The sequence below is a fragment of the Henckelia pumila genome, chromosome 3 (genome assembly GCF_033568475.1).
Source record: "Henckelia pumila isolate YLH828 chromosome 3, ASM3356847v2, whole genome shotgun sequence".
Taxonomy (NCBI): Eukaryota; Viridiplantae; Streptophyta; class Magnoliopsida; order Lamiales; family Gesneriaceae; genus Henckelia; species Henckelia pumila.
In genome coordinates this window covers 202379002-202391360 of record NC_133122.1, presented here as the reverse complement: position 1 = coordinate 202391360, position 12359 = coordinate 202379002, and the positions used below count along the sequence as shown (strand labels likewise).

At 35.7% G+C, this 12359-nt stretch overlaps 1 protein-coding gene and 1 pseudogene across 1 annotated transcript; one reads left to right on the top strand and one right to left on the bottom strand.

Annotated features, from left to right (window-relative positions):
* Positions 1-4974: 4974 nt before the first annotated feature.
* Positions 4975-6156, top strand: LOC140890368 (spermidine hydroxycinnamoyl transferase-like; annotated as a pseudogene).
* Positions 6157-6493: 337 nt separating this feature from the next.
* Positions 6494-10257, bottom strand: LOC140891947 (uncharacterized). Its single transcript, XM_073300656.1, has 2 exons — positions 10011-10257; positions 6494-6836 (listed from the first exon to the last, which is right to left on the bottom strand). The coding sequence occupies exons 1-2, from the start codon at positions 10176-10178 to the stop codon at positions 6783-6785; spliced, it is 222 nt and encodes a 73-aa protein (XP_073156757.1). The 5' UTR covers positions 10179-10257; the 3' UTR covers positions 6494-6782.
* Positions 10258-12359: the final 2102 nt, after the last annotated feature.

Sequence of the window (12359 nt, the reverse complement as noted above, 5' to 3'; positions counted from 1 at the left end):
CTATAATGGTCTAAATACTTGATTCAAGGGAGAACATGCATTTCAAAGTATAAAAACTTCATACATGATTTCAAATGTGCAATACAATAAACTCAATTCTAAGTTTACAAATCTCAAACTAGACTAACACCTTCTAACATGTAATTGACAGCAACTCTACTTTTTAACCTGAGTCTCCACTTCTAAACTCTTCTCAAATGCTCATGGCCTCCTATAACTTGGCCCTGGATCACCTGTTGCAATACACACACAAAAACAAAGCAACAGCCAGACAAACCGGTAAGTATAAAACATAGTATGAAACAACAGAACATATAAGAATCATATATGACAACATCCATGCATTTCACAAATAAGCCACAACTATAAAATGCAATGGACAAAGGCTATCAAGGATCAAGGCTCAACATTTGACAACGGTTTAGGTGCTAAAACGCACCAACTCATCATCAGGCTAAAACTCATCACTGATGCTTCACCGAAGTCAAAATATCAATGCTATAAACTCATCATTGATACACGTATCGAAGCTTATAACTCATCAACGATATCGAGGAAAATCTGAAAGGAAGTAGGCTCAAAATGCACAATGAGATGACACGATACCCAATCATCCCATAATATAGCCTAACAACATTATTTGATTCCTCACATAGCATAAATAGAAGCATGGAATATAATCGAGCAGGTAGTAACACAATTCATGCCATAAATCTCGTGAATCAAATAATTTATACAAAACACATAAACATGTAAAGAAATTCATTGTGTTATTTTAAGGGATCGAGAAATCAAACTCTTCTCGACGTTCATCCCCAAGTCGATCATCGTCGAATCATACCTGTCAATCTTGATAGCTAAGTAGCTCTAATACTCAAGCTTGATCAATCTTCAATTGATTCGAATCGGTGAGAACTCGAACTCGAACTCAAACTCAAAAAGAACAACTAAAAGTCCTAAAACTACCTAAGAAGTGAAGAGGAGAGGGAATGGGGCGAGTTGAAATGAGGCTCTCGGCCCTCTATTTATAGAAGGAGTTCGAAATCGTCCGATCCTTGAGATCGGATCGTCTGATCTCCCTAGTCAACCCCCTCTGAACACGTGTCCTTTCTATGACATCACTGCTTACGTAATATGTTCGGATCGTTCGATCTAAGACTTCGGATCGTCCGAACTCTTGCAGCTGACCAATCAAATCTCGATTCTTATCTTATCTAATACAATGGAGATCGGATCATCCGATCGTCCGATCTCCTCGGACCCTCCGATATCAAACAATGCTTCCGAACTCCCAATGCTTCGGATCATCCGACCCTTGGGTTCGGATCTTCCGATCCACCCGAGAGCTTGGACTCCTCCGGACCATTTTTGAGTGTTCTGAATCCATTTTTGAACTCCTTAAACTCATTTGAGAATCCTTTAATCCTTTTTTACCCAATCAAAGAATAATTACGCCATTAATCAACGATTAGTTATTAATTTAGGATTCGGGTTACTACATGACAAATCTTATCGTATTAAGTTTGCCCTTGTCCAAATCCAATTGAATACTTGTCTCAGTAGAGATGCAGTCATGTGAATCATAGCCTGAGCCTGTCTTATCACCTGCTTACTTTTGATTATCATGCATCTTACTTAGGGAGACAAAGACTGGCTCCAAGTGTTGATAGTTGAGAAACTTCTGATTTTCATTCAAAGTGGCTTGGAACATCCTTCTCATAGCAGATTTAGTTTTACCTTAAGACTGTCAAGTTCCTTTCACTACAAGCATCTTTATTAACTTGACTTATATTTCAAGAATTCTTTTTTGCCTTTACAGCCTTGAATGAATTAGAGAGCTTTTGGTACTCTTTAGTCATTTCTTGAAGTGTAGTGACTAACTCATCTCGTGTAAATTCAGAAAAATCAAAGTCAAATACCTCATCATTTTCCTCTTCTGGTTCAAAGTTGGCCATGAGAGACATTGCACTTTTTCGTCATCACTTTCTTCTGATGAGCTTTCTGAGCTAGAAGTTTTTTGATCAGAGTCTGCCCATTTGCTCTTACTATCTTCTACAACTAGAACTCTCTATTTCTTCTTTTCCTGAAAGATCTTCTCTCATCTTTTCCTTTTTTCTTCTTGACCGATTGTCTTTTTTCATCATTTCTTGGTTTGGTGCAATCTGAAATAAAATGGGCTTGCTTTCCACAGTTAAAACATGCAGGACCATCATCTATATATGTGGTCCTTTTTGTGATATGGTTTTGCAAATTTTGATTGATTCTTTCACATAAATTTACCAAACTTTTTGACAAAAAGAGACATGACCTCATTGCTGATTTTTTTCTGTAGTCTTTTTTACTTTAGCCCTCTTCGAACGATGGACATACAACGATCGTGGTTAGAGCTTTAGTTGGGTGAGAAGTTGAGGGCTTATTTTTCTGTTCTTATGCCAGGCTCAAACTCATCGTCTTTAAGGTCAGGGAAAAGGTCATGAAGCTCAAGCTTGCTTAGATATTTGGATTCATGCATGGCTTCAGTCTTGACATCCCATTCTATTGGCAAAGCAGGCATCACCTTAAAAGTAATTTCACGGTTAGAATATGATTTTAACAAAGTAATAAGTTCACGAATGACACTACTAAACTGTTCATCAAACTCAATCATGATTTCCTCTGGCTTCGTCTTTGCATTGTTAAACTTCTCGATGGCTACTGTGAGCTTGTTTTTCTTTGTTTGGTTATTTTCCTCACAAAACTGTGTGAGCTTCTCTCAGATCTTGTTTGTAGTGGAACATGTCTTGATTTTGCTGAATATTTTCTTTTTCAACGTTTTGTAGAGAATATCTTTGGCAATGTTGCCCAGATTTTCTTTCTTTTTGTCCTCGGTGGTCCACTCAGATCTGTGCTTTTCTACCATTTGAGGCTCATCACTAGATATGGCTACTGAAGTGTTTGCTTTGAGGATCTTCATGGGTCCATCAGTAAAGACATACCACATGTCATTATTCTGAGCAGAAATATTTGTCTGCATACGTATTTTCCAATCATCATATTCTTCTTTAGAAAACATAGGTATCTTGTTGAATGAAGTCATGATTTGAATATGAATATCAACAGTTGAGAAAAAATCCGCTCTATACCACTAGTTGGGATCGGGTGTGTGTGTAGAGAGGGATGAATACACATTTTTTTAAAATTTTCTTTAACAAATAGCAAACAATCGAGTATATGTTATTCTACTCAACCAATTTTCTCAATTTTTGAAATTATTTGAACAACTTTAAAGTGTGGAAACAGTTCAAGAAACTTCAGTGAAACGTTCACACTAAAATCACAATTATACCAACAAGATAAAGTAAAGACAGTAATGTAAAGAACACAAGATATACGGAAGTTCGAAGGTTAAATCCTTCTATGTCTTCTATTTTTCCACACAAGAAGGAATTCACTAGAAGATTTTGGTTATTACAATTTCTTGCAATACACCCATTCCAATATTAGGACTTATCCATTGCCTAACTCGGAACTCTTAGATTTCAACAAGATAAGATTCACAGCTCTTATCAAAATTCTACAACTTCAACTTCGTTTGAATCTACATATTCAAACTATCGAACATTTCTTCTCGAGCCTTCGATATTAAACGGTCGAGGAGTTTGAAACCCTTGATTTGATCCTAGAAGATCCGATAGCTTTCGTAGTAAGCGAGGGTTGATGTGAGGGAAGTAGATAAGACAATTTCAAGTGCTCAAGCAGATTGCTTAGATGCGAAAGATTTTTGTTTTGCATGGATCAAGCTTCTGTGTATTCTTCTCTCTTCAAGCAATCTCTATTTATAGTGTCCTTTACATGGACAGTCACAAAGTTATTATGAGGTTCATAAATGCAAATGTACTGTTGATGCTGTCCTTTCTTGAAGTGGAGTAAGCTTTAATAAGTGCGAGGCTTGGCTCTTTCCAAATCAAGAAGGCAACGGTCGCAGACATGTTATGAGCACAAGTTCATCAATGAGCATTTCGGGTAAACATTTTGATTTTCTTAATTTCTTGTTGGCTGTGCATGTCTTGACAATATATTTTTTCAAAGATGCAACAGAAAACTATGAGAATGTTGTTTCTTTTTTCAGAAGTCTTCTCTAAAAAAAGTAACTATGAGAATGTTGTTTCTTGTTTCAGAAGTTTTCTCTAAAAACCGTTGATGTGTACTTGTAAGTATGAGCTAGCGGTCGATAGACTGTCTGGACCAGGTGAGCAGTTCTTGATAAGGTGATCGGTCGAGAGACTTTAAAAGCAGTTGAGTGTTGAAAACAGACGAGTGGGATAAAAAAGAGGGAAATAAACATTTTAGGGTCAGCGATGAGAGATGTGAGAGAATAATGACCCATTTACCACTTAGAGATGATTCCCCCTTTTTTTTACCCGCATTATTTTTTCCAAAAACACCCCCTACTTGTTCTTTAGAAGCCATAATTTAAGAACACTTTTTCAAAAAAAAATCTACAAAAATTTTACCCAAACAAGTATTTTATGTTTTTTTTTTCACTTATAAAATGCTAAAAATATTTTAAAGTACAAGTTCAAAAGGAGATTAAGTTATCCCTCGGCTTTGTTTCTTTCAATGATCACCACCCGGAGTTTCAGCTCTTCCTCTTCATTGGACCTTATGTTTTGTATCTGTAGTTCCTAGTTGAGCTTTAAGCTCGGATATGGCGGTACATCCTTCTGCACTTGTCAATTTGGCCCGCATCGTTTCAAGTTCATGAATGTAGGGTCGAGAGTGTAACAATGATTGAATGGGCATCATCTGTAGTCCGTTTGAGATTTTCATTTATATTTTGTATGCTTTTAATCTGTTACGTTAGGCCTGATCATGGACCTGATTCTCGAGTTGTTGGTTAAATTGGGATCTAACCATTTAGCCATGGCTCCAAACAATTTTGATTTTAGTTTGAACCGATTTGAACTGAACTGAAACTTATTCATTTGCGTTTCAATGAGAAAAAGGTAACAATATAATGTCTGCTAATCAAATTTATTAAAATAAAATTTTAATATCTGATCAAGATCTGCTCACCTGGTCCAGACAGATGGGGCTCGCCTCGTACTAGAGTGCAATGGGAAGGGTGTTTAGCTTATAGAAAGCCCCATTTTCATGGTGATTTCACTCCATCTCCCCATTTTCATCACCTTATTCATCCAATAAACCACAAAGCCCCTATGGAAGAAATCCCCTTGGTCATTGTGCAGCTAACTAAATTCAAGTGTGGTGGGATTGCTCTAAATTTCAGTATATACCATGCTGTGGCTTATGGCCAAAGCGCCCTTCATTTTATATTTGAATGGGCTAATCTGGCACGCTGAGATTCTTTACGCAATGCAACTTTTCTTGATAGGAAGTTGTTGCGAGCTGGAGATCCTCCATCTGCACAACCATGCTTCGAGCACGAGCAGTTTGATCCTCCTCCACTTCTGATTGGCCAACCCAGCTGTGAAAATGAGAAGGAAAAAGGAAACTACTGTTGCCATGTTGAAGCTGACAAAAATCCAAGTTGAAATGCCCAAGAATGAAGCTAACATAACGAGGCCATTTAATGATGGTGATCGTGGCTCCACGATATGAGGCCATAGCAACACACATATGGAGGTGTGCATGCAGAGCTCGTGGACACAGGTATGAGCAGCCAACCGGATTGGCAATCTGTTTAGATATACGCAATCGAGTTCAACCACCATTACCTGAAAAGTACTTTGGCAATGCAATAGTCGATGTGGTTGCAACTGGTCACTCGGGGGATCTTGTAACAAGACCATCAGGCTATGCTGCAAGCAGAATAAGAGAAGCAATAAATAGGGTCTCGAGCGAGTTTTTGTATTCCACTCTTGATCACTTGAAAAATCAAGATTACAAGATATACATGACATGAAGACAAATCAAGGGCCATTTTATGGGAATCCAAATCTAGGGGTAGTAAGCTGGATGGCACTTCCACTCTATGGCACTGATTTTGGTTGGGGGAAGGAAATATTTATGGGCCCCGGAACTCATGATTGTTATGGTGATTCTTTGATCTTACCAGGGCGTGATGGGGATGGTTCTATTGTTGTTGCACTATACCTGCAAGCCGCTTGCATGGAAGATTTCCAAAAATTCTTCTACGAAGATTTCAGAAACTAGGAATTGGCCCTATGATTGGGAAGTTAAATAATGATAACTCAAGTACCATGTTCTTGTCCCTGTATTCTACACCTATGTCTGGACCATAGCTTTTAGTGTTTGTAAATGTTTTATCAATAAGCCAAGAAGGTACGGTAGTTTCCATTGATCATTTAAATTAATGCTGTTCATCTATGCAACAGTTGACCAAATATAATCAACAAGTTTAGCTTCACAATATCTTTTAACATTTTGTTACGCCACACTTCTGGTTGTAATTTTTGTTAATTCATATGATCCCTACAAGAGAACTGTGCAACCTAAATAACAAACAGTAAACAATACCACAAACCAAAAATGAATAAATTTGTGCCCATTAGTAGAAGCACAATAAAATAAGCTCATTTATCACAGATGTAGCCATTTATCCATGTCACGGGAATAAAAACAATAGAACACATCATCACATTCACAAAATGAGTCAATTTTGTTGACCATCAAAATGGAAGTCTAACAAGTGAGAGAGAGTAGCATGTAAAACAAAGGTTCTCGATTCGAGAAAGTGATACAACACTTAGTGGACTAGGAAAATGCATCAAGTTTTCCATTTTCTGGCACATTTATTTGAGATAAAAGCTGTAGCATGATTACAGGAATCCGAATTTCCTATATGGCCTTCCTGCGTCCTCATCTTGCATATGCTGTCATCAAAATTAGCAAAAGGTGAGTGAGTTCTAGATTAAAAGATGTAGAATACAAGCAGAAACAATTTATTATAACGTAAAGGCTATATTTAGAAACACGGAGCTCCCATTTAACATATGGTATAACTTTTTTAGAGGTCCGCTGATTTTAAGTCTACAAAAGACAAAGTATCTCAAGGAAAAAAAGAAGCATCCACATTCCAGGTTTGAGATCAACTCCAGAAAAATAAGCACACATGCAAATATTTATGCATGCTAGATACTGTCATGAAAAGGAAACAAAGGGTTATTATTGATTTTCAAATGCACTTCATCTTGATTTGTAACCTGCAATGTGTTAAATGAAAGGTAATACCCCAAATCTGAGACTTACAAAGTAACAACGATGATTCGACAGGTTTTCACTTAAGACATCATATGACAAATCAGAGCAACAAGGCCCATCAACTCACGGCTATCTCCATTTCATGCACAATAATCAAGTAGCACAGTTGCTGAGAAGTGGCATGTATAGTCCACTAATTGTTTCAACAATGCAATATGCAACTTCAGTGGTGGTGCTAGTGCCTAGTGGTGATCATGCTCTCAAGTTGAAACACAAAATTACATTACATGATTAAGATCTTATATTCAAGCAATCAATTAAATAGTGATGACTTTAAATATACTAAAGGTTCATCAAAAGGCAATTATGAATGATTTCCACTCTAAACACTATTTACTAGGCCATTTCAACTCAATCCATCAAATAAAACATATCCTATTGATTTATGGTTGATGGCTAACACATTACTCTATGAACGCTAAATAAATCCACAAGCCACATTTGAACAAATGTTATATTCTGTGTTCTCCAGATTACGGTTAGAATTATTCAACACTGTCGAGTTTTAGGAGTCCAACAACTAAACAAATATTATTTTACAAAAAACAACTAATTACTAAATAACAATTCAACTTTCATACAACCACAATGAAACACGAAACAGAAAGTTCCAATTCGAATCCAACTGACACGAAAACCAAACAAACAGAAATACAAGAAGAAGAAAAACAACAAACACTTCATATGTATTTGAAAATAGTTATTTTTATGAAAAAGTAAAAAATGAAATAAAACAAGTTTGTGTGTGTGGGTGTATTACTTTCACAGATATATACATAAATCAACAGATAGGTCAACTGAACCGATTATTCCAACTCTCTGGATAAAATTTAACCAGAACGAGGAAAGCATGAAGTATGTGAGACAAGATTGAGAGAAGAAATAATAAGTAAAGAAAGGCATATTTTTAATACAAGATAATTTTAGTAAATAAGGTTCCGTTTGGACATATACTTTAAAAACATTTTTAGTGTTTTATAAATTTAAAAAACTTAAGGTATGTGTTTGGATGAAATTTTTGTAAAATATTTTTGAAAAATACTTTTTAAAAAGTGTTCTCCAAGTATAGTTTTTAAAGAACACTAGAGAGATGTTTTTTGATGTTTTTAGAATGAAACTATGGAAGGCAAAGATGAACAACGTTACTTTTTAAATGTGAAAATATTTTCATAGAATAGTTGTCCAAACACATTTATTCTTAAAACAACTTTTAAAATATTTTATAAAAAGTTTTTAAAAAACACTTCTATAAAAACGTTTTATAAGTACATGTCCAAACGGAACCTAAATATCCAAAAATGGCGCAAATTTTGTAAGGAATCCAAAGATTAAACGCACTGAGTGAGAGAGAATGAGCTGCCAGAGGCAAAGTTATATCTGTTCCAACTTTTTTGCTTTTTTTTGTAAGACCACTTTTGTGTCCGACCTCTGTGATGAATACAAGTTTTAGACGGGCTACAAAATTGGTGTCGGGATAGTTTTGCAGAGAGTATCACACTCTGTTAGGACTGAACGGGGTCTACTTAGTACTTTCATATTAATAAGTTTTCATTCGAACATCTTATACAAAGAGTTAACTCGATTTCTTTCTAGTGTCCGCCCTTGTCAGCAATTATTTCTTTGAATTCCCAAATTAAAAACTAATATAATTGTAAACTCCTGCCTACAAAGAAATGTAAATTACCCACATCATATGCTTGTATTTGCTTGTTTGTATTCCCAGTCAATCCTAATTACCTAGAATCTACCTAGCAACAATTTTGTGTGCCACTTGAAACTGACTCATAAAAAAATTATCTGAAACAAACACACTTTTACAGAAGAAGTTGAAACATATTGATACACCTTAGTCAGCCTCGAGCCCATCTTTAATTCATGTGAGATACTTAATCTTTCTCCCCTCCAGAACCGATTTTGGAGGTCTTTTTACTTAACTACCTCAAATTTTGGTTAGTAAACATGATTTTCCTAAGCTTCTTTAAACTCGCAATTAACTTTTTAAGATAATAGAATGTGTGGAAAATTTGGAAAATGCATTCTATTGAATATCTCACAACTTCTGCTTTGATCGAAACATCATAATACATTACTTTATTGTCATAAAATATCAGAATCAGGATAAAGAGCATGAGTGTTTTCTGTTTTCATTACTAGCATTTGTTTGCTTTTCATGGCTTTGGTATCTTATTTAGAGTTTTATGTGTCTTTCTCCACTGTGGTTATTCAGAAGTCAAATTTCAGCTGGCTGTTTTTAAGATGTTCATATTTAAGTAACTGTCAAGACTATGAAGAAAACTCAATGACATTGTATGATTCTAATTTCTCACCATAATCCTGGAACTGCAAGCACAAGCTCACAAGCAGAAATCTTATATTTTCTCTGAAATTGAACTAAAACACTCTACACAACCAACATTTAAAAAAAACATACAAAAAAATATTTCAACATGCTATTGATAGCAATACGAAATCCTACCAAAATTTGAAGAAAAATCTCAATTTTTAAGTGGAAAGCTTTAATTTTGATATCTAATCAAGCTGCCCCTCACTCTGGTTGACATGTTTGCCAATAACAAATCTGAATAACACGTTATTACCAAACCATAATGAAAACTCAACACAAAAGGCACTAACACCAAACAAAACCGAACCTATCAATCACATTTCTTGGGGAAAAAAAAACTCAAATCACCATAAATTGCAAGAGACTCTGAACGAGACACAGAAATAGGGCATAAACGAATCAAAATCCAAACAAATAGCATCAAAATGAACGAAAAACTCACGAATTCCCGGACGATGCCCTTGTAGACGAGGACGGGTAGAGCGATGCCGAATATCCCCACGAGTGCAAAATTGCGGCGCGTCCAGCGGAAATTGTGCTCCAGATTCTCCCTCGCCGTCGACCAGTCCTCGATCCAACGGTTCTTGTGCGTTTCCATTCCTCCCCCCATCTTCGTTCGATGCGTAGGCGTCACACTGTGCTCTGCTTTCCCTCGATGCCCCTCCAAAAATCATCCATTAGGAGGGCTTTTTTTTTACAAGAATGCCCTTGAATGAGTCGGGTCAGCTAGCGTCTTCAGCCCAATAAATTCATGGGCCTGAACATATTTTATAAGTTCTTTAAAAGTTTCAGCTAGCGTCTTCAGCCCGGTAGATGAGATCCTAGCATATGAGTAATATCCAAACCATGCATCTAATGGTTCGTATTTTTACATATAGACGTAATTAATTATATATTGTTGACATGTCAAATCATGAGACATTAGATCTATCATTGAGGTATTACCCATATGCTAGGTTGAAATCTACCTTTCAGCCCAATAAATTAATGGGTCTGAACATATTTTATAAGTTCTTTAAAAGTTTACAATAAGCTGTAAAATTTTTTACTATATCCAGATCATTTTATTGTCATGTTATTAGAAGTGTTACGTGTTAGTTTTGATGATAATAAACAATGATTATTGGACTTGATCAAGCTGTCTTTGCATATATAACAGACACAAGACTACTCAGTCGAATATTCAGAAGAAGTTTCTCAAGAGGTCTCAACATATAAAGTCATCCAACCGTTCAAGCATCGACACAAGATTTAAGAGTATATGTAGTCTATTCAACTCTCAATCTTTAGTGTACATGACCGTTGTATGAACTAGTCTATTCAACTATTCACTCTACATCATTATATTTGAAAAACAATTGAGAGAGATATCTTCAGACAACTTTACAAGAATTATACCTACTTATCTAAAGATCTCGTTGACTGATCATGCAAAATAGACAAGATCTCAGAAGATCAAAATGTTTTTCCAAAAAGACAAATCTAAGGGCTGATTACTTTTTGCTGTCAGCGGCCATTTCTTTCTACATTTGGACCATGTCAAATTACTCATTTATTGAAGAGCACTATAAATCAAGAAATAGATGAGACAACATTGTTTTTGCATTTATGAGCGACAGTCAAACATTGAATAGACAAATTCAAATAGCACTATATATAGAGGATGCCAAGAAAGAGATAAACAACGAATTACCACGTGCATACGAAACATTGTTCAAGCTTGCATTCTCTAATAGTTTTCTAAGCACTCTAAATCATCACATCTACAATTGATCAATCGCCTTCACTTCAAAGATTATGTATTAGATCATCAAGGATCATCCAGGGCTTCAAACAACTACTCAACCATTTCTGTCAAAATAGTTGGAGAAGTTGCTCAACCTTTAGAATATTAGGATTCATTCTACTGCTTTATTTTGTGTTGTATTGGTTGTGTGACTTGTTGTCCCAATCATTTGATTAAAGTTAACTTGAAGTTTCGATTTAGGCAGAATATAATTCCTAAGGTTGACGTGTGTTGTACAAAATATGTAAAATCAAAGTCTTCTAATGAATTTCTTCTTAAGTAGAAGAAGGGGAGACGTATAAAGATTTTGTCTTCAAGCTTTCATATCTCTTCTGTCAATTTACTTACTACATTTGATTATATTGTTAACTTACATTATTTGAGTATCTATTATCACAAAATATTTTGGACTTTTTTCCGCACTATTTGTGGTCTAATTTTTTTTTTTTAGTGGTGAAAAAAATATGATTTTGTATAGCTAACCTTATCAAGATTGGTCGTAAGTATTTCTAGTGTTTAAGAGAAAATATTAAAAGTGTTTATTCATCCTCCTCTAACCATGTCATCGATCATAACAAGTGGTATCAGATAGAATTTTTCTCGACCTCTAGTGTTTATACTCAGACGGCTTCCTTCAACAAGAATCCCATGTTTTCGAAAGAAGATTATGATGATTGGAAAATTTTCATGGAGGCACATTTATATGCACGAGACGATGAAATGTGGTATGTCATCACTTACTGTGATGTTTCTCCCAACGTCACCAACTTACATGCTAACGAATAACATTGACGCTCCCCAAGGTGAAACACTTGGGCGAATTTATCCCTTGTCTAACAAGTCATGCAACTTTTTTTGCAACTCCCTCATCTCTGAAGGCGCTAGACGATAAGTTGCACGAGAAATCGGAGACATACCTGGCACAAGCTCAATCCTGAACTCGACCTCTCTGATTGGAGGAAAACCTAGGATCTCATCAGTGAAAACATCTTGGTATTCACAAAA

Excerpts from the sequence above, each read along its gene's own strand:
- LOC140891947 (XM_073300656.1), bottom strand. The coding sequence starts at position 10,178 with ATGGGGGGAGGAATGGAAACGCACAAGAACCGTTGGATCGAGGACTGG. Across the intron at positions 6,837-10,010 it reads AGGGCATCGTCCGGGAATTC|CATATGCAAGATGAGGACGC; the intron begins GTGAGTTTTTCG and ends TTTTGATGACAG.